The sequence below is a fragment of the Mustela putorius genome, unplaced genomic scaffold (assembly GCF_011764305.1).
Source record: "Mustela putorius furo isolate JIRA1106 unplaced genomic scaffold, ASM1176430v1.1 tig00000585_pilon_pilon_pilon, whole genome shotgun sequence".
Classification (NCBI taxonomy): Eukaryota; Metazoa; Chordata; class Mammalia; order Carnivora; family Mustelidae; genus Mustela; species Mustela putorius.
Window position 1 is genome coordinate 5,116,677 of NW_025421424.1, and position 27,896 is coordinate 5,144,572.

General features: G+C 47.4%; 1 protein-coding gene across 1 annotated transcript; it reads right to left on the minus strand.

Moving 5' to 3' along the window:
- Window positions 1-5,541: 5,541 nt before the first annotated feature.
- Window positions 5,542-23,624, minus strand: CD2 (CD2 molecule). The gene is made up of 6 exons (XM_004771069.2): window positions 23,606-23,624; window positions 18,222-18,321; window positions 17,798-18,097; window positions 13,264-13,512; window positions 9,772-9,894; window positions 5,542-6,321 (listed from the first exon to the last, which is right to left on the minus strand). Exons 2-6 carry the CDS (start codon window positions 18,280-18,282, stop codon window positions 6,023-6,025), a joined length of 1,032 nt encoding a protein of 343 aa, XP_004771126.1. The 5' UTR covers window positions 18,283-18,321; window positions 23,606-23,624; the 3' UTR covers window positions 5,542-6,022.
- Between the last annotated feature and the right edge of the window lie 4,272 nt (window positions 23,625-27,896).

A 27,896-nucleotide genomic window follows, 5' to 3' on the forward strand; every position in this document is an offset into this window, starting at 1 on the left:
TATTTGTAATTTCCAAGAACACTCTCTGAATATTCTTTTTTCATAACACTCTGTTCTTTTTTTAGTGATGCAGTATTTTTTCATCTCTTTGAGCATATTAAAGGTAGTGTGCTTTTTAAGTTTTCCTCCCTCACCTCTGATTTTTTTTTTTTGAGCCTTTGTCTTTCATATTAGAGGCTTTATTCATTTCATGGGATTCCTATCTGTCTGCTCATATTTTTTTAAAAAAGATTTTATTTATTTATTTGACACAGACAGAAATCACAAGTAGGCAGAGAGGCAGGCAGAGAGAGAGGAGGAAGCAGGCTCCCTACTGAGCAGAGAGCCTGATACGGGGCTTGATTCCAGGACCCTGGGATCAAGACCTGAGCCAAAGGCAGAGGCTTTAACCCACTGAGCCACCCAGGAGCTCCTGTCTGCTCATATTTAAGAGAAGAACTGTAAAAACAACTCTGTGTGGGTAAGAGGGGTTTAGTGACTGCAGAATTTACTCCAGGGTCATCTAGCTGGCAGGTTTCATTAGGAAACCCTGGATGTTAGTGTTGTTTGGTCTTTTTTATTACAATCTTTTTGATGAGTTTTTTTTTTAAGATGTTATTTATTTATTTGATAGAAAGGGAGAGAGAGATCACAAGCAGGCAGAGAGGCAGGCAGAGGGGGAGGGGGAAGCAGGCCCCCTGCTGAGCAGAGAGCCTGATGCGGGACTGGATCCCAGGATCCTGAGATCATGACCTGGGCTGAGGGCTTAACCCACTGAGCCACCCAGGTGCCCCAAGATTTTTTTTTTTTTTTTTTTAGCTGATAAGTCTTTTCTAATATCCTGCTTGAAAAATACCATAAATATTCTGCTGAGTTTCTGTAAGCTGGGTGGGATAGGAACTCAATTCCAACATTCAGTGGAAAACTTTTATTTAATCCCCCTGTTTTTAATATAGTCCCCTTCACGGAACTGCGCCTAGCATCCCCCAATCCAGAGAACAGCCCCGCAGGCCCTGCTGGGCAGTAACTGATCTGCATGGTGTAGGGGATGGACTCCGGGATCCAACTGCTTCTTATGTAAATCTTTAACCAGCCTTTCAGTTTTAGCCTCACACATCATTCCTACTTCTGCGATACCTTGTGCCACCAACTCCTATGCCTTTTGAATGTTTAATGCAGTAAATCAGTTTGCACCATGGCTTTCCCCATTGCTGCCTTCAGATTGTTGTAACTTTTGAAGTCTTCTTAGTCATCCGCTGTCCTTCCCTTGGCTTTTTCCAACTGATGATGATGCCAATGGGTTTTTTTTCTCTCTGATCTTTTTGTGGTTACGTCTTTTTATTATTATTTTTTTTATTTTTTTATTTTTAAACAAGCTCTATGCCCAAAGTGGGGCTCAAATTCAAGACCCCGGGGATCACAAGTTGCATGTTCTGCTGACCGAGCCAGCCAGGTGTCCCTGCTTTTATGGTTTATGTCTTCAATTTTTGAGAAGTGTGATGTCACTTTTGATGGGTTTCAGAAGGCAGTAAAGGCTGATGCCTGAGTGAAGCTGTTACCCTTAACTAGAAATTCCCCCACTCTGTCCCTTTCAAGAGGACAGCCCCCTGCAATCTAGGTGCCTATGGCCGGGCTCTTCTACTAGGTCCCTTCAGACCTCCAGGGTGGGTTGACTTCTTGAATCCATGAAGGCCGATTGCCCAACACAAACATTTGCCGTAACCGCCTCCCCAAGTTGGCTCTGACCAGTGGGTAGATCTGACGTGGACAGGTAGGCTATCAGAAAGACCAGAATTTCCCCCACCTCCCTCTCCCCTGCTTTGAGTCGCTGTGAATGGCTGCCATACTATCTTATGGAGTCTATATAGGTCATCAGGGTGGCCCTGCTTCTGGGGCCAAGGAGGTGACAGCCAGCGTGGTGGCTCTGTCTAGGCTTTGTGGGGTGGTCTCGCTGATCACACTGATCTTTAGCTTTAATACATCTGGTATCAGATATTATCCAGTTGTCCCATGGGGCCCAGCATCAGGAAACCAACTCAGGTGAATCAAACTCACAGCATAAGTCACCTAACCGTGTGCTTATTTATTAATTTATAATCTGCTCTGCCCCTTTCCAGTAAGTGGGCCATTTATACCTGCTATCCAGTTCTCTTTTTTTCTTAAAGATTTTATGTATTTATTTGACAGAGGCACAGTGAGAGAGAGAACAAAAGCAGGGGGAGTGGCAGAGGGCAAAGCAGGCTTCCTGCCGAGCAGGGAGCCTGATGTGGCGCTCGATCCCAGAACCCCGGGATTAGGACCCGAGCCGAAGGCAGACACTTAATAACTGAGCCACCTGGGCACCCTTATCTGGGGTATTCTTTTTTTTTTTAATTTAAGATTTTATTTATTTATCTGTCAGAGAAAAGAGAGCACAAGCAGAGGGAACAGCTGGTGGAGGGAGAAGCAGGCTCCTGCTGAGCAAGGAGGCTGATGTGGGACTTGATCCCAGGACCCTGGGATCATGACCTGAGCCGAAGGCAGACGCTTAACTGACAGAGCCAGCCGGGCATCCCTATCTGGGATATTCTTATTCAGGCCTCAACCCAGGTGGAAAGCCCAGTTTTCAGATGTCTTCTGCCCAGCAGGACACACCAATTACATTTACATACATTATTTCCAGTGACTCCTCGCTCTGATCCAGTGAACCGTTCTCCTCATTTGACAGATGAGGAAACCAGTGGTCAGCGAAGCTGAGTAAATTACTCTGGTTCTGGTACCCTTGGACCTTCTCCCACTCTGAGCTGGAGAACCACAGAGCAAGTCACAGAGGTGAAATGGTTTCACAAGCTCCCGGCAGAGTTCAGGATCTGGAAAGGCCTCTCTGATGACGTGGGATCTGAATCCTGATAGAAGACTGTGGACAGGCGAGGAGGCAAGGATCCAGGGGAACTGTGTGGGCTGCAGCTCTGAAGTACAGGACACACGACCACACTGGCAAGCATGGCGAGCCCCAGGGGGCCCATGTAGGTGACTGCGGAGAGGGGGGCTGAGTCCGCTGTCTGGCCCAGCAGCTAGGGAGGATGGTGGGGGTGGGGTATGGGGGGAGTGTATCAAAATGATCAGACTTTCCTATCTTCGTAGGACGCTCTTGGCTGCTCCTGTCCCTTGAATTACCTGGATATTTTTTTCCAATTTGGCGGACTTTCTTGTATTGGGAATTCTCCTCAGACGCTTAAATAAGTTCAATACTGGGCTGTTGCTGTTTTTATTCCAATGCTTTATTATCTGTAAGTCCTCAAGTTTGGCCAGACACTGATGAGTAATAATTTGAGGATCCTGTGTTTCCCCAACTTGAACTCCTGTCGGAATCACCTAGAGAGGCCATTAAAAACCCAAGGGCTTGGGCCCCAACCCAACTTACTGAATCATTAGTGTTTCTTTTACAAGCTCCCCAGTCTCTTTCTCTCTCTCTCTCTCTCTTTTTTTTTTTTCACATTTTTATTTATTTAAGTAATCTCTACACACAACATGGAGCTCGAACTCACAACCCCAAGATCAGGGGTCTCATACTCTTCTAACTGACCCACCCAGGGGCCCCATTTGTTTTTCAAATTTTTTTTATCCACAGTCTGTTCTTACACAGTTGACCTGATCATTTCTCAGAAAGTCTATGCTCCAGGCAGGGTCAGCGGGAGGTCACTCAACACCCGACACGTGGGGAGACTGCAGCACAAATCTTGAGTGAAGCCCATGTTTTCCACCTCAAAGCGGAGATTCTAGCAGGGCAGGGAATGTGGCTTACATCTGTGGACGCCACGTATGTCCACTGCCCTTCCTTTGACAGGGCTGTCCTCCCCCATTCAGTCTGGTCACTAGTGACATATTTAGTACCCAACACTGAGAAATGGTCATTGTCTTCAGGAAGCTTTCACAGGTTCTAAAAAAGCTTTTTTTTTTTTTTTTTTAATTTTAACATCTCAGAAATGGGGTCATGCCTAAAAGCTGTATCTTAGCATTTGTTCTAATGCAATGAAGAGTGTTTTTTTTCTCTCTTACGGTATTGTAAAACACTGATGCCCCTTAGTTTTAAGGCTATATTCAAGCTAATGAAACCCAGTAGTTGAAAAAGGAATCACATACGTGTGTATACAGGGAGCTGACGTGAGCCCTGCCCAGGCTGTTCCCTCTGCATGGGTGATTCTGCCCATCTACTTCACCAATGCTGCTGATTTAGTATGACTCGATTCAAATGCCACCTCCTCCAGGAAGACTTCTAGGTTGTCCCAGTGCCCCCACTCAGTGTAGATTCAAAATCCTCCCTCTGGGCTCCCGTGCTTGTCTCTGACCTCTACTTCCCAGGCTGTGTTACTTTAGTCTGGTTATCGGTCCACCGCTCTGTAAGCAGACTGTGAGCTGAGTCTAGGCAAAGACACAGTTGTACCGCTCTGCGTTCTACTCCCTAGGAGAGAGTCTGGGTACATAGATGTTCAGTGAATGTTGAATGAATGAATGACAGACTGTGGAGCAGTTACAAGCCATATATGACCTTGACCCTATGTAACTGGACCCCTAGATTTCGGAAGAAAGGCAGGGCCTGCCCTGGAAAGGTTTGATGAAGCCCAGGGAAGGCTTCACAAAGGGAATGGGAGTGAACCATGCTGGCAGGACGGCTAATGGACTGTTTCAGGATTGTCATGAGGAAAAGAGAGCAGAGCTAAGACCTTCCCCTTTCCCACCCGGTGGGTCCTGGGATGACTGCTCTTTGGCTAGATTTGATGTGTTAATTTCAGGAGGCTGTGGGCACTCATTCACCCTTGAGATTAACTCCGGGTACCGACACAGGAGACACAGGCTCAGAGGCAGGCGCGGTTCCTCCCTGAGCGAGCTCTCACAGGAAGTCCTGAGTACACATAGGCTTTGCGGTTTAGACCTCAGAGCTTCCTGCCAGATCTTGACAAGGTTTAGCAAGTCTAAGCAGCCAGGAGAAGGAGGGCGGACGGGACCACAAACATGGCACCAAACATTTCAAAGCAGGTGCCTGTTCACTGCCTATTGTTTTAAGACCTTAACTGAAAGCCGTTTTGTTTTTCTTTCCACTTCCCCCCGTACAGCTAGAACGGCTGCTGGCTGGGGATGGGGGATAATCTTTGCCTTGTGGCCATATAAGACCCTGGGGACTTGATGCCCCAGAGGTGACTCTAAGCCTGCCCTGCTGATGTTTGATAGCCTCACAGCACCTGCGGGAGTCATAATTCCCTTCTTACCAAGGATGATTCTACAGACCACTGTGACTAGGTCTGAACCGTCAAGGAAGTAAGACCCAAACAATTACGTTTGCTGGTGCCTCTTGGTCACAGTTTGCATGTAGAAGTTTCAATGCATTAGACAAATCTACCAATAGCTTGTTGGGCCAGCTTTGCAGCCGAGACCTGGGGAACATGTTCTGGTGGCGTGATGGGGGGGGTCGGTGGTCCAGGAGAACCGGGGTGACCAAACTTGATCCTGCTGTCACACCACCCAGCCTCTTTCTCACCCAGCAGCTTGCTGCGGCGTTTCTTTCTACAATGAGCAGACACTGGGTCAAATCAAAGCTTTTATTTCACTTCTCCCCTTAAGATGGTGGACAAGTGTTCACTAGGCACAGTAGAAACCCAGCAGTCTCTCTCGGGCAGGTTGGCCACTTGCAGCGAGCCACAGGGGCGGTGAGGCATCTCTTGTCTGTGCATGAGCCAAAGGGGAGGCGAGGAGAGGTCTAGAACTCTGTGCTCGGTGGCCCGTCATCGCGATGCTAGCCCTTGAATTGCTAGCCCTTCCTGGCATGATGAGGATCTGGGAGGAGGCCAGAGGCTCCAGGTGTCTGTGCACGTGGAGGAGCTGGGAGATGCGGGCACAGCCTTGGCCCACAAGCCCAGCGGGCGATAATCCTAAACCGCAGAATGCACTTGATGCAAGCGCAGGTGCAGATCCTGCGTGGCGGGGAAACTCCACCGTGCCTTCATGGGAAAGAACAGTTCCTATCTCTTTGAATTTGAGGAAGGGAGCACCATGCCAGGTGACAGAATTATGAGTTTTCAGTGGCCCCGTGGGGAGGTTTTGGTTGAACTCGAGGCCTGGGGAGGGGAGGACCTTTCTGCTGGTGAACTTGTGTGGCCGACGCAGGAGGAGCCTTCTTCTGCGGGTGGTGGTGGACACGGTGGCTCGGAGGTGGGGGCCGAGGACAAGGGGCCTGGGGCCGATGACTAGGTGGTGGAGGAGGCTGGCACACAGCTGGGTTTTGAGGAGCTGCTCCTGAAACCTGGCGGGGCTTCTGGCGTCTTTCCTTGGAGGTTACTTTGCATGTTCTTACCTCCAGCTCTTCATCTGCAATAATAAAACCTCTGAGAGTTCTCTTGGTGAGACAGGGTCAAGGTCACGATTTATTGAGTGTAGCACCTACCTACGAGATGTCATGCTAACTGTGTGGGGGGAAGCAGTGAGGAAGCAGAAGCCACTCTAACCCTATACAATTTCCAGGTCCTGCGGGGGAGACAGAAGCGCCTACCAGCAGGGTAAAGTGAGAGCCTCAGGCTTTCGGGAACTCAGGAAACCAGAGGCAAAGAGGCAGCTAGAGGCCTTTGTGCCTGGCTGTCCCGGGCATGGAGAGGGCACTCAGATCTCAGAGCCCTGCCTCTGGAGACCATGCCCTTAGAGCACCTTGGGGTTAGAGCTCTTGGGATAGGAGCTCCAGAATCAGAGGGGACGTTAGTGGCCACCTGCTTTCAGGTGGGTTTTCCTGTGAGCTCTGCCTTTCATGCAGTTCTTGCTCTAAGACAGCCCTCATTCTGGTGAGGGGTTGGAATATAGGCAACGGGCCCTTTAGCCCTCAGAAACTTGCTAGTTTCTCAGAAATTCATAAGCAAGCTCCATCCTCTTGGGCTTGGGAGGACAAGAATTTCTTGGCCTATCACCCCTCTGGGATTTTCCATGATATGTGACAGCAGTCCACGGAGATGGGCCCATAACTCCCAATAATGCGGTTGTTCCTTTGATGTTTTAAAATAACACGGCGGGGGTGGGGTGGTTAGGCAGGGGTGTCTGGGTGGCTCAGTGGGTTAAAGCCCTGCCTTCGACTCAGGTCATGATATCAGGGTCCTGGGATCAAGCCCCACATCAGGCTCTCTGCTCAGCGGGGAGCCTGCTTCCTCCTCTCTCTCTGCCTGCCTCTCTGCCTACTTGTGATCTCTGTCAAATAAACAAAATCTTTAAAAAAAAAAACAAAAAAAACTACACAGGGAATGCATGAGGAGGCTCAGCTTCTCTCGGACTGAAGGGTCCCTCTGGCCCTCCAGCCTCCGCTGGGCTCCAGGGATGGTGTCCCAGTTCCTCTGTCCAAAGCCATCCTTGCAGGGCTCCCGAGGGAGTTAGGAAGAGAATGTTCTCCTGGGGCCCGTGAAGTGTCCCTCGTGTTGACATGGGCATATTCAGCTTAGGAGCCCTGGTCCCCTCAGAACATGGTCCTGTAATTTCTGGTGAGGATGTCAGGGGCACAGCCTCCTCTGAGGGCTGGAAATCCAGGCCTTAGGCAGTTTCCACACGAAGACTCAGAGTCCAACGATGTGGCTGTGACCCAGGAGGGCCAGAGTGCTCTAAGCACAAAAGGTAAAGGGCACAGAAAGAGAAAAACACATCGTCTACGCCATCTCTGATGCCCCAAGGAAGCTGAGGGCGGCCCGGGAAGCTGTGGAGAGGACTCTGACCCCGACCAAGTCCAGTTCCCCGCCATGTGGTTTTGGAGAAGCCTCCCTCATTGCGAGGGAGCTCGGGCTGCCCATTTGCTTGGGAGTCTGTTCACCCCCCGTTCTGTACATTAGTCCTTCACACATTTATTGCCCACCTTCTAGATTTAGGAGCCATTGCTAAGTAGCAGCAATGGCTCGGATACAAGACAGTGACCGGACAAGATACTTGCCCTCAGGAAGCCTAAAATCAAGGGACTGGAAGCAGGACTGCAAACCACAATGTCAGTCTCTGGTAAGAGCCCAGAGTCACCAGAGAGGTGCAGACAGAGTCCCATGAGCTTTGGAGGGAGGAGTCGAGGACAGCCAAGCGGCCAAGCCCCCAGGCTGCATTGCACAGACAGGTGAGATGTGGCTCTCAGCAGCCTGCCTGGCAGAGCAGGACCAGGGAAGGGCCCAGCGTGCCCACCCTGGTCACGGCCACTGCCCAAATGTCTGCTCCCGGGAATTAATCCAGGGCTAGTGTCCTCCCTCATCTCACCTCCTGGTTCTGCACCCAGGGCCCAGGCTAGGGTGAAGCGAGTAAGGGAGCCAGGGCACATAATGGAAGGCACTCACTTCCAGGGGTGAGCAAGGGCAGAGTGGGGGCTGAGGGTGAATGTCTCCTTCGATGGCATGGAACTCCTAGTTTGTCTCACCCTAGTCCTGACTCAGCCCACTGGCCATAGGACCTGGGGGAAATCATTGAACCACAACGAGCTTAAATTTTGTCATCTGTATGAGTATTATCTATCTCAGAAGATGACTTGGGAAGTTGGATACAATAATGAATGCAAAGCATTATATTGCAGAGGTTAGTCCCTGGCCCAAGTGATCGCTTTGTCAACGTGAGCTAATTATCGTGTTGAAAGCTGGAATTGCCTTGTCGTGGGCTTGGAGGACTATGTGATCATTGACCCTCAGGCAATGGAGGAAGGGCTTTTGCAAGGGGACTTGGACAGAAAATAGCCTGAACAGGGCACAGAGGCAAGGGAGCCCTGGGTGCCCACAGGACTAACAAGGAATTCTGTTCCATTTGGACAGAGAGTACTGGAAAGATGGCCATGGAAACATGGCACCACGCTGGGGGCAGTGACCCGAAGGGGACCCAAGGTGAGAAGTCTGAAGTAAGGAAGCCAAGTCCAAAGAGGGCGTAAGACCACCCCTGCCTGGGCAAGTTCAGCCCAGGCCCTTGTTTGGGTGGTGCTGCAGGCCACTGCCGTGGGCGTCCTGGGCCTTCTCTAGGGAGAGACCCAGACCGAGAGGACCCAGTCCTGCTGGGAATGTCAGATTGCACAGAATCCGAGGGGACTGCTTGCCTGGCTGCCTGTCTTGCTGTGGCTGGATGTACCCTGCGGGGCCCACCTGCAGCATGGGGTCCTGGCACCCCCAGAGTCTGCAGGGACAGCTCCTGTGCCATTCTCTGAACTCACTGTCTTGGGTGGCCTGTGCTCCAGGAGCCAGCTCCCTACTTATGAGCATGACATTTTCATTCTTGCTGGGTTGTTGGATAGGCCTGATTTGAGGAAGAAATAGTCCCAGCGCCAGCACATCCCCTCTGAGCACCGAATTGAAAAGGGGGGTAAAACTCCCTGGCTTTAGATCACATGCGTCCTGTGGGCCCCAGAAATTTTGCCTGTGTTCCTAAGGGCGTGGTTCTGAACACACCTTGCCCCCCTCCACCCCCGCCTAAAGGGAGGAAGAGATGTTTGCTTATGTTTTGAAGCCAGTCATTCTACCCACATAGAGATGTGTGGGTCATTCAAAATATGTCCACGCAGGGCTTCAACCGAGCCAGGCTTGGTGGTGGATTCCAAGGGGCCAAGCAGGATCCGGCTTCTCAACGTTCTCCCACTGTCACCATGGAGAATTTGTTTTTCAAAGATCAAGCTAACCAGAGAATGGAAAAACCTGTAACCGCCGGTGATAACCCTTGACATTCTGAAACTCCCCATCTCCATCATTTTCCTTCTAGACTTGCAGTGTCATCCCCTTGAGTTGTTTCCACGGGGATTTTGCTCAGGGCCTGCTATGGGACAGAAGCGGGGGACCTTACCATGTCTCCTATCATTCTGTTTTCTCCTCTTGTTGATGTAGAAAATGAGTAGTATCACACAGACGAAAAAGAGGAGACCTCCTCCACAGATGCCAATGATGAAATAGATGTCCAGAACCTTCGCTGCAAGAGGGACAGAAATGGACAGAGGTGAGGGGCCCTGGGCCGAGGGGCTGTTTCATGGCTCTGGCCAAGGACTTCCACCTCCCACGTGAAGGAGATAAAAGAGCCTCCTGGCACTTTTCCACCTCAGAAAAGCCAAACTCAAGAAAGCTGTCGGTTGTGTTGATCTCTGAAAGGGCACAGAATCTGGGATAAGCCCCCCAGATGGCTCCTGGGGTGGGGGGCTGCTGCTCTGCGCTGGAAATGCCCCATTCTTTGTGTGCTGGGCATTGCCCATCACCTTCTGCCCCCTCTCAAGGAGCATGTCACAGAAGTTTCGCTCTAAGAAGAAGTTGAAGGACAATCAAAGGACACTTTGCAGACCTTCAGTTGCCACACCTCAATGAGGGTAACCACTCAGTGTACAAAGAAATGGGTTTGAAGCCATTGCCTCATCTAGGCAGGAGCTGTGTGAACTTTGGTAAGCTACTCCATGTCTCTGAGCCTGGTCCATTCGGCATACAAAGGAGATCAGGAAACTCGCATCACAGGGTGGCTGTTGGAGGTCAATCAGATAATGGATGTGAAAGTGCTTTGTAAACTGTAAAACAACACACAGAGGCAAGGTCTGGCTCTTAGTAGAGCTCTGTGCACCAGTGTTTCTGGGAGCTGTGTCCCCAGGAGAGGGACTGGGCCGTCTGCCTTGGTGAGTCAAGCGCAGTTAGAGAGGCCGCAGCTGGGGCCCGGTGTCAGGGGACTCGTGCATCTAGTCGACAAAGTGGAGCTCAGCCAGCATAAGAAGGAAACCCTCTTCCAGCCAAACATCCCTCGGAAGGCCCCAATACACGCAAATCCCGAAATGAGCCCTGGGAGTAAGCCAGAGGCCCCAAAACCAAACCCAACAGATTTTCCAACAGCAACAGTCTGTTAAATTCTCACTTTCGTTCCTCACCTTATTTCCTCTCTGCCCCACTCTCAGCCTGGCAGTCACACAACCTCCCCTGCTCTGTGGACAGAGGTGCTTCCACTGGAACATTCCATGGGACCAAGAAAGCACTGGGGTCCTTGAAGGCTCCGCAGGCTGGAGCCAGGGGCTGCAGGAGTCTCTCTCCGGCTGACCTTCCCAGGGTCTGACCTGGTGGGAATAGGTCAGAGAGCACGGGCTGGGCCATGCTGGGCCATGCAGCCTCCGCTCAGCAACTCTGAGTCCTCGCACCGGGGGGCCCCACACCTCTGTTCTGGGGGCACTCATGGAAGTGGAGGCACGCCTCACACGGTCTATTCACAGGTCTGTCCAGCAGGGCCCTTCACGGCCCCTGGGGTGCTCTCGGCAGGGAACACCCTTCCAGCTGGTCTCAGAGGAAGCTGGGGCTCCATCATTCAAAACCACATCCTCACACCAACTCTAAATCCAAGCCTATGACTTCCTGCATGCCCTCATGGAGGTCATGCCCCCATGAGTCCACATAAGGTGGTCTTTCTGTATCCACTCCTGCTCCTCCCTCAGTGCCTTGGTGTCAAGGGTATGCTCGCTTTTGCTGAGTCAAATGGGTAATCTTTTCCTTGCCTCTCCCCGACTTGGACCATGAAGGGTGATCCCTTTGAGGGTCTTCAAAAGCACGTGCCTCTCCCCCACCCCACCCCCCCATCCCCGATGCACAGAGATTTCTATACTGGTGGGATCTGGTTAGAATAAACATGAAGAAATGGGTTGCCAAATAAACCACAGGAAATGCAGTTACATTTGAATTTCAGATAAACAATGAATAACTTTTAGTAGAAGTATGTCCTTCCCGGAAGGGAGAAAAGAGGCCGTGAAGTCAAGGAAGGGCAGCTTTGCTCACTGCACCTTCATGATGGGGGGTTATGGAGTCATGGCTGGTGGGCTGACGTGGGGGGTGAAGTGATGCCCCTCTAAGCGTGCAATGGGCAGCCTCTAAGATGTCCCCCCAAAGCCTCCAGGCCCCCGGTATTCCCATCTTTATACAACCCACTCCTATGCACATGGGCTGGGCTTACTGAGTTGCTCCTAAAGAACAAAATATGGCAGAAGTAATGGGATAGTACCCCTGAGACTAAGTTACGAATAGACCTTGGCATTTGCACTCTCTCAGGCTCTCTCTTAACCTGCCCTGAGGACAGCTAGTAGCCATATTGTGAGGCGGCCCGACGGTCCCTGAGAGCAAGCCCTGATGTGGGTCTTCCCTGCGCAGAGCTTGGACCCAGTCCACCTGACTTTGGTCCCGACTGGCCTCCTGGCTGTAGCCACATGTAAGGGCCACAACTGCCCGGGGAAGACTCTCCCAGACTCATGACTCACAGAAACTGCAGGAGAGTCTCTGGTGTTTTAAGCCACCAACAAAGATAATTTGTTGTGCAGGGGCAGATAACTCCTTCAAGGCCTATATAAGAAAGCCTCACGTCTGATTCCATACCAGCTCCAGGGCTGTTTCCTGAGGTAACTCAGAAGCCATCGTCCCTGTAGAATCTCAGGGCCTCTGGCTGAGGAACTACATTTCTGTGTTCAGTCTCCCTTCAGAAGGGTTAAGCAGACAGAGTGCCAGATGAGGAAACTGAGGGATCACGGGGTTCATTCTCTTTGTGGACCAGGAGGCTGAAACCCAGAGAGGAGAAGGAACTCAGACATAGTAATCCCACTGAATTTGGACAGACGTGAACTAGAAGTCCAGGCCTCTTGTTCCCAGAGCTCCCCCTACGGCAGGCTGCCTCTCACACTTCACTTCCGGGACTCATGTCAAGCAGGACTCTGGGGGATGAGCGTACACTCCTGGGTTTCAGGATTTCCTGACATGGGGCTGTCAGCTCTATGGCAAGAGGAACATTGCCTCACCATGTCTACCATCCTCCCTGGCCTTGAGCTCATTCTCTCTCCATGCCCCTCACTTCTGGATTTCTACTCTGGCTCCTGATAGGAGGTCCTGCCCATCACCCCTCTGGAAAGCAATCTTTTTTGCTCCCTTTCCCATCGTTACCCTGGGAGTTACAATCCTGGTCATTGACTACCTGAGGGACCTTGGGCAAATCAGTTGACCTCTCTGGGAAATGGGGGTTTGCATGAGATAACCTCTACAGCTCCTTCTAGCTCTTCAACTAGGCAATTCTTTCTCCCAGAAGAGGATCTTTGTAATTCTCCAAGGTGACATGATGCTCCGTGGAGCCCACGATGGTTAACCATAGAAGACCACCTTCTGTCTCCTCCAAGGCTTCCCTTAGAGGTTTCTAGAAGGAAGTGTGTTCTTAGCTCTCACCCTGAACCCAGGCTGCCTCCCAGCCTGGAGACCCAGGCACTAGAGTGAGTCTCCGCCCTGGACCTGGTAGACAGTGTTTGCGAACTGAGCTCAGGATTTCTGACCAGTGCTTGCCACGCACCTGAACAATTGATGGTCATCGTTCTGGTTTGCTCACTGACGTTGTTCTTGGCTGTGCAGTTGAATAACATACTCTGTTTGGTCATCCACCAGTTCGTGGCAATCTTTCGAGAAACAGTTTTGGCCATAGCATTAACTACTAGTCTATTATCTAGATGCAGGATTAATTCGGGGCCAGTGCCACTTCTTATCTCACAGGTCAGGCTCCTATTGGTACAAGTCCAGAACATCACAGGTTCTGAAACCGCCTCTGGGGGGAAAAAAAAAAGATCCAATTCATATTAGCTAATTTTCCGATTTTAGTAGACCTACTTATTAACAGAGGTGGGGAAACAGAGTTAGTTTGGGACCAGGGAACAGTTTCCAAGACCAGTAGCTATTTTTAAAAATCCTTTTTATTTTCTTTTTTTGATATAGCACATTCAGCACACATTTTTTTTTTGTGAAGTTCATAGCTACAGTACATGAGTAAAAAAAAAAAATATATATATATATATACACACACACATACATATATATATATATATATACATATATATATATATATATCACAAGTGTTTATGTGCTATTTTATACCTTAAAATGTTTTCACTTACATGATATCATTTAATCCTAACAAGCAGAAGAGGTTGATGTTTTCTTGCCATTTACAGAGGCCATACCCAAGACCAGGGGTTAAATGGTGGACTAAGAGCATCCACTAATAAAGGACAGATCAGGGAGAAGCCCTCTCCTCCAAGTCCAAGTTCAGGAGCATGGGTACCGTGGTTAACATGCCCTGATTCCCACAAGCCCGAGGCATGGGCAGTGCTTCAAAGCAGCATAGGAACCCTAGCCTGGAGGCATCCTTCCATGTGGGGTCTGGGATCTTGGTCCCAAACGAACCCCACCCCCACTCATCCATCAGGTCTTGGGAGCAGAGGGCTGGGCTGGGATGAGTGGGCACCGACCTCTTTCCCCACCCAAAGTGGCTCCGCCCTTGACTGTGCCTCAGTGGACCTTAGGACCTTATCTCTAAGAGACGGATGATAAGGAAGACATGCTGCACCTGTCCTAACAGGGACAACATGTGACAGAACCCTGGGCAAATCGTTAGGTAGTGACATTATCGGTGGCCACTGTCATGTTCATAATCCTAACCTCCCTGTGTCTCTTTTTCTGACACCATAATATGCCAAGGCTGTGGCATGAAAGACAAAGCCCTTGGCTTCAGATGGGGCCCACCCAAATCCTAACTCCACCACTTCTTAGCTAGTGTGACCTCCTTTTTGTTCTCTTCTGTCCTCCATATAACCCTTACTTTCCCCGGGCTGGCCACCTTTCAATTGGGTTAGTATCCCCGCCTGTCAATTGCTCTCCATTCATTATGCAGCCCGATGGCTTCTTTTTCAATGCCTCTCTTCCTCCCTGCCTTCCAGACAACATGTCTTCTCCATGAACTTTCCACTCAGCGCACAGAGAAATGGGTTTCAGATTCCATTTCTGCCCTAGTATATCTGCATGTAGAAATTCGTTTTTCTTCCCATCCCAAGATTCTGTGTGATCCAAAACGAAGAAGATGGAGAGTCTACAAGGCAGTCAGTATAGAGTCTAGGGGTCAAATCAAGGTGTTTACTTGCCTCTTCAAAATGGAATGAATCTTTTTTCTATTTATAACGGTGACATCCAATCATTGTAAAGATTGATCAGATGCAACAAAATGTTTGAAGATTAAAAATCACATGCAAGGGTGCCTGGGTGGCTCAGTCGGTTAAGCGTCTGCCTTTGGCTCAGGTCATGATCTCAGGGTTCTGGGATCAAGCCCCACGTGGGGCTCCCTGCTTATCAGTCTGCTTCTCCCTCTGCCCCTCCCCCTGCCCCTCCCTCTACTCATGTGTTCTCTCTCTCTCAAATAAAAGAATCTTTTTTAAAAAATCACATGCAATTCTACTATCAGAGCCAATAATTCTTAATATTTTTATGTATATCCTTATAAGGTGATTTCTATATATAATACCCACATAAGTAATGTTTTAAAAACTAAAACTGGATCATGATTTTGTAGTCTGCGTACTTCCTCCTTACAGATGATCTATTATGAAATTCTTTCCTTTATGAGCATCAATAAATATTCACCTCTACCATCTTTTTAAATGATGTATTCTTAATTTAATGAATAAGTCTGTAACCACTGGGGACTTTGCAATCCTTTCCAGCATTTCACTCATATAAGCCACACGGCGATGAGCAGGCTCTTGAAGCCATGTCTTTGGACAAGCTCTCTCTGTAAGGTGGGTTCCCGGAAGGGGCATGGCTGGATCAAGGGAGGGCACATCACATCGATGAGAACTCCTTAGTTCTAGGTTGTTAGGATTTATTCATTCTTCCCCTAACACATGCTTTTAAGAGGGTTTCCAGTGCCTCTTCAGCCAGTGGCAGCAGTGCCCTCATTAAGGAGATACAGGTACAGAGACCAAAGCTACGAAAAGCATGAAGAAGCAGGGGTGGGGGAGGGCATTGGCACTGCACAATGGGTATTGGGTCCGAGGTGCTGGGATCTTTGCTTAGCTGTCTCATCGAATATCCCATGGAGTAATTATTACAAAGAGCAGACTCAGAGCAGACATGTGGCAAGTCATGGGGACCAGACCACACACTGAATTAAGATGCTGTGTGACACTGGCACACATAGACACACACTCAGCAGGCGGCTGTTGTGTCACAGAAAGATCTCTGTCTTTAGGCCAAGGAATGTGGGGTTTATTCTGGGGGTGGTGAAAATGTTCTAGTCAATTGTGTGCCAGTTGCACAACTCTGTGAATATACCAGAAGCCGTTGAATTGTATACTTTAAGTGGGCGAACTTCTGGTATGTGAATTCTAGCTCACTAAAGCTGTTAGAGGGGGAAAAAAAAAAATGTCACTACCCTTGTTAAGACAAGCCCTGGATTTGTACCCTGACTCTGCTCCTGTCAAGCTGTGAGACTTGGGAGAAGTCACTTCTGTGTCCCTGTAGATAATAAGAGGATAATAACAACTAGCTCTCGGGATTGTCAGGAACCTTAAGTAAGATTGTGGAGCAAAGCACTTGACACCAAGCTGGTAAGCCCTTATCACTGCCTTACTAGACAAGACATGTGAGGCTCATGTTCCAGAAGGGAGCACTGGAGCCCATATGGACAGGAGTCATGAGATCTGGGTTCCCAAAGCCTGGAAGCAGCTCTCTTCCCGCTACATTCTCCGTCCCGCCCCATTTCTGGAATGTGCTCTCCATTCAAGGTTGCGGGGGACGGTACCGAGAATTGTCATTTGCCCCTGGAACGGGCACATCGGGGATCGCTGGAGCGGAGGCTGCTGCCAGGCCCGTGTGCTGAGAGCAGGGCTGGAGGGTGATCCTGGAGGGGGACACAGCCCTGGTTCTAGCTCATTTCCTGTGTGAAGCATAGAAATACTGTTTTTTGCCCACTGAATCTCTGGTTTGTGCTCATGCGGGCGTTCCAGTCTCCAGATGCTTCTTCCCCTTCTCACTTCTTCTCACCCCCGGCCAAGTGTTCCTAGACTTTGAATTTCAATGTAATTTCCATTTCACTTTCTCTTCCTAGCCTCCTGCACCCAAACCATCTTGCCCATCTTTTCTCCGCCCAGTGTCCTAGGTATAATCTTACTTTCTCATGTTGCAGACACCCCTTATCGACTCCGGGGGCCCTCAGGTTCTGGCTGCCCATTAGGGTCATCTGGGGAGCTTGAGCACTTACTGATGCCCAGGACCCATGCCGGCAAATTCTGATTTAATTGGTCTAGGCTGGGCCCTTGGCCCCAGTAACTTTTCCTAGTCTCTGTTGACTCGAACAGACTACCTGAGTTTGGCATCCCCAAGCAGCGCCCCCACCCCCACCCCCCACCTCCTTTGGACGGCGGCTGCAGCAGCTCCCTGGCTTGTCTTCAGGACACAGGCCAGCTCTCCCAGGGCATGCCATACATATGGCCACACCTGGTGTGTTTTCTACAGCTAGAGCAAAAGCCATCTTCCTCTCTTGATCACCCTGATGGTGAGCAGATCTGAACCAAGGGCTGTTCATCTTTAAATTCATAACTTCCAGCCCCTTCCTGCCATATAATGATTCTTCCAGGGCACCCTGGTTTGAAACGTCTCTGTGGATGGAAGACCTCCTGCTCTCCAGTTAGTCTGCCCCACACCCAGCTTGCTCCTTCCTCATCCTCCCAAAATGACCACTTTTCCCTTCTGCCCACCTGTTCCTCTCCTCCTGATTGATGCCACCTTAAAGGAGGTTCTACACGCAGATCACATCCCCTAGCGTGAGGAGAGCGTTTTAGGCGAAGAGAATTGTGGTTCTATCAGCTGTATATTTCCCCACATGGAGACTCCATCTCTTCCACAGGACAGAGCCTTCACTGAGGTGGGAGAGATGCATTAGATCTCTTTTAGGGATGCCCCCAAGGCCAAGATCAGGCTGGACCCACTCCATAAATGCTATTCCCCAACTTGCTAAAGGGCACCCAGACTGGGATGGAGGAATTTGGGGAACAAAGACTTACCTTGAATTATCAATTGAAATGTTTCGGTCAAGATATTCTTTCCAATTTTATCATATATAGTCACCTTGTAGGTATCATGGTCCTCTGTCTTTAGCTGTTTAATTCTCAGATCTCCGTTTGTTGATATATTATATTTTTCAGATGCCTCTTTAAGCTTGCCGTCTTTGAGTTGTGCAATTTTGGATTTTCTGTTTTCCCATCGTATATCATCTATACTGTCATTCATTTGAAAATTAGAAATGTTCAGTTCGAAGTCAAGACCCAGGGTACCCCAGACAACCTTGTGTTCATGGGCTGCACCTATAAAAAAGCAAGACAGTTCCTGAGATCTTGAGATGCACAGCCAGAGAAAGTGGGGCCACGACCTCTGACTCTCAGGCTCACTTTAGCATGCTCACTCCATTGGAGACCCACACCAACTTACCTTTGGTAGAAACGCTGAAAATCAGAAGGGAGCTGGTGAAGACTTGAGAGGCGAGGCTCATCTTTAGGGTTAGTTTCCTTGTTATGACTCTAAGCTCTTCCTGCAAAAGGAACTGAAGTGAGACCAGAGGAATCCACCCTCTGAGAGCTGAACCACGTGCCTCTTTTTTACTTCTTTTACAGTTAGCATAAAACACACAGACACACACACACACTCACACACACACACTCAGCAAACCAACCTGCTGATGGGCTCCTTTACCAAAGCAGGTGTGTTTATCATGCGTGGGTGTCTTCTTATCTCATTTTAATCCTCACAACAGTTGGGTGGGTTTTGTTACCCCACCAAAGAGAAAAGGAACCTAGAGGCTAAGTAAATCACTCAGGATCCCCCTTCAGTTAGCAAGGAGCCAAATTTAACCATGCAGACTGCTTCTATCCATTCCCCTATGCTGCCTCCAACAAGGCGTTTCTTACATTGTTTTTTCCGTTCTAAAACAGTTGTTTTTTATGTCCTAAAATTCTTTGTGATTAAAAGGACACATAAATGGACTCTTATGTAAATGCTTGAAATGTAAATGCTTGAAATCCCCAGATCTTACATTCAGCACACATGTTACAACTCCACTGAAATTCAGTTAGGTAAATGAGAACCTGTTCCCAAGCAAACAAAAATAGAGCTGGGGAATACTATCCAACTACCAGAACGAATCATTCAGAGCATTTACGATGGTTAATACTACAGATGGTTAAGGAAAGGAAGAGATAAAGAGAAAAGGGGAAGTGACAGAGGACTCAGAGGGGAAAAGGGAAGAAATCTGTGATTCAGGGAGAGAAAAAAAGTGAGGTATTGGATGCGCTCAGGGAAAAAAAAAAAAAATGCACTGACAGAGCCAGCCACGGCAAAAAGGGACACCCAATGACAGATTTCCAAAGCATATGTCCAGTTTTGCGCTGGACACAATTGATCACATAAAAATGGGGCATTTATTTATAGGCAAAGAAATGGACAAAGGGAAAAGACATGGTGGAAAATATTTACAATATATATGAAAAATTATTAATATCCAAGAACATAAATTATACCTATTAGTAAGAAGAAAACTCAGTTTTTTAAGTGGGCAAAGATACAAATAAACAGTTTGTAGAAGAAATGTTTAATAGAAGAAATGTCAATAAACTTATGAGAGGACATCTAATATAGCCGTGAAATACCATTAGCACGACCAGATTGGCAAAATTAGAAAAGATAATAATTCACATTATTGACCAGATTATAGAAAGAAACATGTGCCTTCATACAATATTGAAGGGACTATAAAGCCATACCTCATGGGGGATGGAATTTGGCAATTTATGCAAACTTTAAAAATATATATATATATATATTACACAGTAATTTTAATTTGAGAAACTATCCTACACAGTTATTTAAATAAATGTGCAAAAATTCTGCTCAAGGATGTCTGTCATAGCATTTTTTTGAAACAGAAAATTGCAAACAACTAAAATGATGGTAGATTCACATTATGAAATATGGTATAATGGTTCAAATAAAGAAGAGCAAAAAGTGACAATTATACTGTATCACATCACCTTATATAATTAGTGTATACATGGAAAAAAGTCTGGAAGGATTCATGCTGAACTTTTAGCAGTGCTCCTCTCTCAAAATCTAGATGTCAAGGAGGCTGATTCAAAATTTGTACTTTTATTTTACCATCTTCTGTGAACTCAGAAATCCTGGTAACCAACACGTTATTTTTGTAATGAAAAGTTATTTATTTATTTATTTATTTTAAAATAAAGGATACTCCAGACATGCATGTGTTTTCAAAGTGTATGCAGGGTTGGGGCGCCTGGGTGGCTCAATCAGTTAGGTGTCTGCCTTCAGTTCAGGTCATGATCCCAGGGTCCTGGGATCCAGTCCCACATCAGGCTCCTTGCTCAGTAGGGACCCTGCCTCCCCCTCTCCCTCTCTGCCTGCCGCTCTGGTTGCTTGTACTCTCTCTGTCTGTCAAATAAATAAATTAAATATGCCACTTCCTGACAGTACACGGGAGAAGAATGAGGCACAAACAAGTCAGCTGCAAGAGAAAGGGAGCAGGGGACAACAGTCGAAAAGACTGCTGCCCCAAACGACTCCCCGGTCCTGTTTTTATTAGATATAGAAAGTAATCAGAAGAGTGGAAGAAGGCTACCATTAATCATATGCCTTGTAGATAAACCAGAAGTAAGGCAAAATATGTCTGGTCAAGCAGTATAAAGTTTATAGTTGAACAAGCAGATTCAAAGGACTTAATCTAATTAGCCACCAGGGCTCTCGGAGGGGAGGGGAGATAACAGGGAAATGAAGCAGGCTTCGGTCCACCCTGAGCGGGCCGGGGCATCCCCAGCGGCTCGGCTTCAAGGCCGTATATATATCGTCCTCTCCCCCAGAAGCCTGTTGCCAGGTTGTGTTTTTCTTGAGGCTGTATCTAAACATGCTTGGTAACTAGTAGAATTTCTCATGGGTTATATTTTAAGTAATACATTGTTCTGAGGGACAGTTACATTTCCCCCTTTTTGTTGATGCAGAAGTAGGAAAGTTGATTTTGTAACTTTTTGATTCATCAGTCGTTGGAGGGATTTTTGCATGCATCTGAGGACTAAGTATAAAAAGATTATAGCAATAAAAAGAATAATCATTTTACCTATAATGCCAAGACCAGTTTGTGTAAGTAAAAGGGTTTAAATTAGACAGAATATTGTTAATTTTTTGTGCAAAACTTATTTCTGGAACTGATTGTAATGAGTGAGTAATGCCTGGAATAGTATTTTGAAGTTGTTTAATATCTAAAGTTAGTTTATCCCCATAATGATTGGTGATAGGACAGCGAATTTTGCTCCATGATATTTCTGATTTATCATAGGCATGGGGAGTAACACAGAAGGAAGAAACATTTCAGTCACATAAAATGTGAAGCCTAAGCTTCATATTTTGAAGATCATCTCCTATATATATCGTGGCTGCTTCTAAATCAGAGATACTTTTATTTAATTTTTGATCTACGATCATTTGTTGATTCTAAGCTTTGCTTGCATTTTCGTGCCACTTTTGTACAAATTGTGTGGTTTGCATAGTTTGATGCAAGGCTATTTTTGCAGTGGTAGCTGAAGCAGTAATGGCTATCATTCCTAAAATAGCTGTTATAAGCAACCCAAGGAATCTTTTTGTTCTATGGACCCAGTCCTTTAAAACTGTTAAAAGTACATGTATATTTATCTGGAGAGCTTTCCCAAACATGGTGGTATTTCACCGGTAACCAGAGGCCTATTCTTCTTCTAGCTATGAGAATGATAGAATTGTCTGTATAAACATTTTTATTGACACAGGTGAATATTTTACATCTGGGACAGTTTATTTTTCTATTGTTATGATCAAAAGTCATTTTTCCAATAACAAAAACATAGGGATCTCTAACACATGCTCTTATCCATTCTTTTTTTTAACAGGAAAAGGGAGAATGTATAGTTATTAGACTGATAAATGTAAGAGCTATTCCAAACTCTTATGTGATTTAAAGCACTGGTGACTTTTTATAAATTTTTTGTCTTTTATGATAATTAACAAAAGGGGATGGCGCCGGAAGTCCTTGCCCATGCCAGATCAGAGGCTCATCTCCTGAGGTTAAGGTTTGTGGTAAAATGAGATTACCAAAAACCTGCCATTTAAAATTTTGATGAGAGGAGCAGGGTCTCCCAGTGCAATTGGTGACTGCTATCCTCTTAGGGGACCAGTCCCATACAATCCCATAGGAATCATTAATAATGATACCGGGGTGAGAAGCTTGACAATCTTCCCAGAAAGGGCGAATTTTCTTATTAGACCACATTTGTGTCAGTTTGCATTCGGGAATAGGGGGTGCTGCTGTGCTATAGCTAGTACCCCAATATTCATTGGCTAGGAATCCTTTAGTGGAAAGTAAATGTAACTGAACTTTCGTCAGATAATTATTAGTAGGAAAGTCCACCAACTGTCTTTGATCATCAGGGATAAGACAACTGGAATGACTGACAATACATATTGGTCTGTTTTGATATCCTAAGGTAAGATTAATGTTTGTGCCCTCCTCTAGAGGCAAAAGTGGCAATCTAGGATCCAAAATTCCAGGTACCCATTTCGAGGCATTTAAATAAATTGTTACTATATTTTTTTCCCCACTCTGCTGGATAGAGCAGGGGAGGATTGGGTATATAAGCCCAATAAGTAAAGTTATCTATCTGTGCATAACATCCAAGAAGACTTACAGCTACCGTGATGAGTGCCATCATATTACATCAGATGTAGAAACAGTAGTAGTTTCAATATGCTGTAAAACATACACTGTTTATAAAGAATCAGATAACAGATTAAATGCAGAAGAAACATATTGAAACAATGTAATAACTGCCATTAATTTTGATTTTTGTGCTGAGAGATTGGTAGTAGATATGATTTTTGAAATAAGACCATAGCAACTTTTTTTTTTAAATAATTTTTGACCCTTAAATTTTTATAAGGTTGTTGAAGATGGAAGGTCTCATCTTTTGTAACTTCTTCCTGCTGAACAGGCGCATAGCGTTTTTCCTGGATTTTTTATTTTTTACACTGAACAGTGCATTCTCATAGGACGGCGGAGCCGATGGCAGCAGTGCCATTTGCACCTCTTGTTCTGTTATTGGAGGAGGAGGAGGAGATTCCTCCTTTATATATTCCTTTATGATGGCCTTAGTAATTTCTTTTTCCTCCTAGATGGCATGTTCAGGTTCCTCTTTTTTAGTTTCTCTTGAACATTCATTATTGCTCTCTAAATCAGGGGTTTGTAAAGGCTCCAAAATGGAGCAAATGAGGGTCCAAGTAGACCGTATAGTAATTAGAATTGGTTTTTCTTTCTTCTCCTCCTCCTCCTCCTCCTTCTTCTTCTTCTTCTTTTCAAGATTTTCTTTATTTATTTGACAGAGAGAGATCACAAGTAGGCAGAGAGGCAGACAGAGAGAGAGAGACAGGGAAGCAGGCTCCCCGCTGAGCAGAGAGCCCGATGCGGGGCTCGATCCCAGGACCCTGAGATCGGGACCTGAGCTGAAGGCAGAGGCTTAACCCACTGAGCCACCCAGGCACCCAGAATTGGTTTTTCTTTAGCATGCAAAAGTTTTAAGTTTTGACCTACTTTTTCCCATGTCTGTAAATCTAAAGTCCCTAACATAGGGAACCAGGAGCAATGTTCTTTAATTACTTTTAAAAGCTCCACGAGTTGGCTCTCGCTGACTTTTGCTCCTCTCGCCTTTAGGAGCTGTCTCAGTAAGCATACGTAAGGGCGGTAATCGTTTGTGCTCTCTAGATTACCCAGACCCTGCAGTACGTACCCACAACTTGCCATTGGGAAAAAGGCATGGCCATGCAAGAACTCACACTGGGGCTTCTTCTCCTGTTTCATTTCTGGTCCCTGTTCGGGCGCCACTTGCCGCTTCCTGACGGGGCGCACGAGAGAAGAATGAGGCACAAACAAGTCAGCTGCAAGAGAAAGGGAGCAGGGGACGACAGTAGAAAAGACTGCTGCCCCAAATGACTCCCCGGTCCCGTTTTTATTAGAGACAGACAGTAATCAGAAGAGCGGAAAAGGGCTACACATTAATCATATGCCTTGTAGATAAACAAGAAAATATGTCTGGTCAAGCAGTAAAAGTTTATAGTTGAACAAGCAGATTCAAAGGACTTATCTAATTAGCCACCAGGGCTCTCGGAGGGGAGGGGAGATAACAGGGAAATGAAGCAGGTTTCGGTCCACCCTGAGCGGGCCGGGCATCCCCAGCCGCTCGGCTTCAAGGCCATATATATCGTCCTCTCCCCCAGAAGCCTGTTGCCAGGTTGTGTTTTTCTTGAGGCTGTATCTAAACATGCTTGGTAACTAGTAGAATTTCTCATGGGTTATATTTTAAGTAATACATTGTTCTGAGGGACAGTTACAAAATTATTTTAAGAAATAAGTGTATGCAGGGTCTGAAAAACCATTAGCATTGAGCTTCCGCCTTGCAAGGGGCCTACCCACTAGCTAGCTGTCCAGCTTCAGACAGGTCTGGCATGGACCACGTGGTGGTGACCATTGCGTAACTTCCCTCAGCTTTTAAAGGCAATTCCCTCCGCTCCTTCTTCCCACTTTTCTGATCATCTTTCCTATGCTGCCATGGAGCAAATGGACAGTGGCTTTCTGTCCTTCTCTTTGAAACAATAATTTTCTCTCCCATCTCATTAATTCTGGGTAATGAGCATAGCTTCAAGGGCAAGAACCATGAAAAAGGAAGGGGTGGATGGATCTACGTAAAGTTTGAAACTTTCGTACACAAAAACCCATAACGGGAGCCTGGTGGCTCAGTGGGTTAAGCCTCTGCCTTGGGCTCAGGTCATGATCTCGGGGTCCTGGGATCGAGCCCTGCATTGGGCTCTCTGCTCAGCAGGGAGCCTGTTCCCCTGTCTCTCTCTGCCTGCCTCTCTGCCTACTTGTGATCTCTGTCAAATAAATAAATAAAATATTTTTTAAAAACATAAGAAACACTAAAAGACAAAGGACTAAAGGGGCAAATGAATTGCAAGATGTATGACACAGATTAATAAAATTAAATTTTTTTGTGTAGATGTACAAAGAAAAGATGGACACCTTAATGTTAAAAATGGGTCAAAGTTTTAAAAGGGACAATTCACAAAAGAAGAAAAATACAAGTGAATAATAAGGACATGAAAAAGTAATCGATTTAGTAATAAATCAAAAAAGCATGTTTTAACATAGATTTTCATCTTTCATTTAAAAAAAATTAAAATATACAGTGTTATGATGGTGGAAACAGACTCCCTTGTGCATGGCCAGAAGAAATGCAGACAGGTGTAGAATTTCTGGTGCAAAATTTGCCAGTGGGAATCACAAGCATCAAAAATATTGATATTTTGACCAAACAAGTCCACAACAATGATTTTATTTTCTGGAGATAAGGAAAGACTTACAAGACTTGCCTATAAGTGTATATACTGTAGTATTTTTTTACAAGTCAAAAGTGGAAGTGATTTAAACATGCCAGAGGAGGAAATTGGTTAAACAAATCATGATGTGGACAAACTGAATATGGGGGGGGGGGGTCACAATAAACAGTATGAGCCCATTTCTGCTTCTCAAAGAGCATGTTGGGTTTGTGTTCTGGAAGGCTGTCCAGCAGGGGTTGGTCCCTCTGTGGGGTGATCACAGCTATTTTCTGTTGAACTTGATTGTTGCTGCTCTTCTAGTATTTCTAACTTGAACAGGTACCGCTTTTCCATGGAAATTGCTTTACACTTTGATTCTCAAGTGGAAGTTCCAGCACTGTGGGTGGGCGCAGTCCCTGTCTTTAAATGAGAGGTTCTGGGAAAACCTGGCTGGTGACTCATCCCAGTTTCTCCTTCACCACCCTTGCTGACATCTGGGCTTTATCCTGTTCTGAATTCATGGACCCTTTTTCTCACCCAACTGATGCTCCCGAGGAAATGGACTAAAGGGAAGGCAGGAAGAAGTGGAGCAGGAGGAGGAAAAAAAAACAAAACATTCTCAAAGGTTTCTTTAGGACCAGCTCCTATCTCTGACCGGGGACATGCCTCCGACCCTGACCCCCACCACCCTCACTCCAAGTCAAGGGAACACACTAGTGAGATCCAGGCTGTGCTGATTCTGTGGCAGTTCACACCCAGGTAAACATCATCAGTTGTCAGATTTTAGAGCAGAAGGAAACTCAGGGAGGGATCTGGCCTCCACATTTCAGTGGAGGGGCTTGAGTCCAGGAGGTCCAGTACAACAGCCAAATCCCCAGCCTCTGGGACACTGTCTGCTGCCTACTGAGACCTCAAGGTCACCTTGGCCTCCCTTGACTAAGAAAGCACTAAGTTTGGTCCTGCCTTCCTTCAAGACCTCCATCTCCTCCCTTTGGTGCTTCCCACAGGCCCATCTTCATACCTTCCCGCAAGCTCAGGGGAGAAGCGTGAGAGAGGAGGCCACATGTAGTATTTGCTCCTAAAACCCAAGGATGCCATGTCTTCAGGAGTGATCCGGAAGGCCACACCCCGAGTCTGTTGGCAGCCCGGACCAGTCCGTGTCAGCTGGGTTGTATCCGGACAGTCACGTCAGAACCAGTGTCCGCATCAGCAGTACAGGCACTGAGTGCGGCATTCTCGAAAAGGTGGCCCCTCAAGCATATTCATGCTGGGGGACCCCCCTTCTCTGAGAGCCTCCTCCTCCTCCTAAGTCTTACCTCCTCCGGGGTGAAAACTGAATTTTCTTATCTTTTTGTGTCTCCCGCCCACACAGCAGGGAGGACAGAATCAGCCCACGGAAACTGTCTCTGTGTGAAGTCTGGGTTCCTGAGATGAGCGTCACCAGCTTGGAAGTCCCCCGGAGGGTAAAGGCTTCTGAGAGCAAGGGTACCGACGGCCGGTGGCCAACCGTGTAATCACGTGATTGTAGAGAAGCAGCTCTCAGCCACACGGACCCAGCCCACCCCCTACCAGACACACGGATCCAAGCATGCAGCTCATGCCGCTGAACCTCAGTTTCCACGTTTGCAAGAGAGGACAAAGGCTTCCTTCTCCAGTTCGTTTTGAAAGTCAAGTGAGGTGACATGTTGGGCATCCAGGACGGTGCCTGGCCCCAGAGAGACCCTCAACAGCCGGCAGCTTTCTTGTTTGCCACCTCATTCCTCGCAGAGGGGCCTACTCAAGTGAAGAAGCCAGGGGCCAAACTCGAGAAGGTTCACCTTCAGAAATAAGCCCGGAAAAGCCTGAGGCTCTCGGGGCCTCTGAACACTCATCAGCAAGCAAGTCGGGCATTTTTAGGCCAGCAGGAACTAGGAAATTTGATGAGGGTCCTTAGGCCTGGGTTGCTTGCCTCTTTGGCTTTTGACTTTTGTACCTTTCCGTCCCCGATTCTTCCTCAGGGTTGTTTGGCTAGAAGGCCTGGGAGTCTGTGATCTAAGGAGCTGTGAGGCAGAGCACCTCTGGGCTGCCAGGCTGGGACACAAGGACACAAGAGAACACACTGGGAACACAATGACACAAGGAGGAATAGAGACGATAGACTGAGGCCTGTCCTGAAGCCGGGTGCAGGAGCACAGAGGGGGGGGCGGAGGTCAGGTTGGGGCTCAGAGCGGCCTACGTGGCTGGAAGCCCAGGCGGGCACTCTAACACACAGCAAGAGCCCAATAATTGCTGGTTGTGGAAACAACTGAACAGAGAAGGTGAAGAAAGGGTTGGTGCAACAGAATTCCAGCTGGAAGACCCACGGGTAAGATTTGCTTTGGAAATTTTCCCACTTGCCACCTGTGTGGTCTCCAGGGTGCGAGCCTGGGTCCCGTCTCAAACGGTGCAGTGAGGGAGGCAGCATCCCTCTGCCTGCTCGACTTAGATCAAAAGGTCGTGGTGAGGGCCAGATCAAGTGACCGGTGAGAAGGCTACACTGCACCCTGGAAGGGTAGGGACAGTGCCAGACTGGTGGGAGTGGCCATGAGAAACGGGCGGGGAGACCAGTCAGGGCAGGTTTCTGCGATCCAGTTCAGCCTTGGCAGGATCCCACAACGGGAGAGAGGCTAATTGCTTCAGGGTCAGCTGCAGAAAAGAGAACCATCACTTCAGGGCAACCCAGGAAAT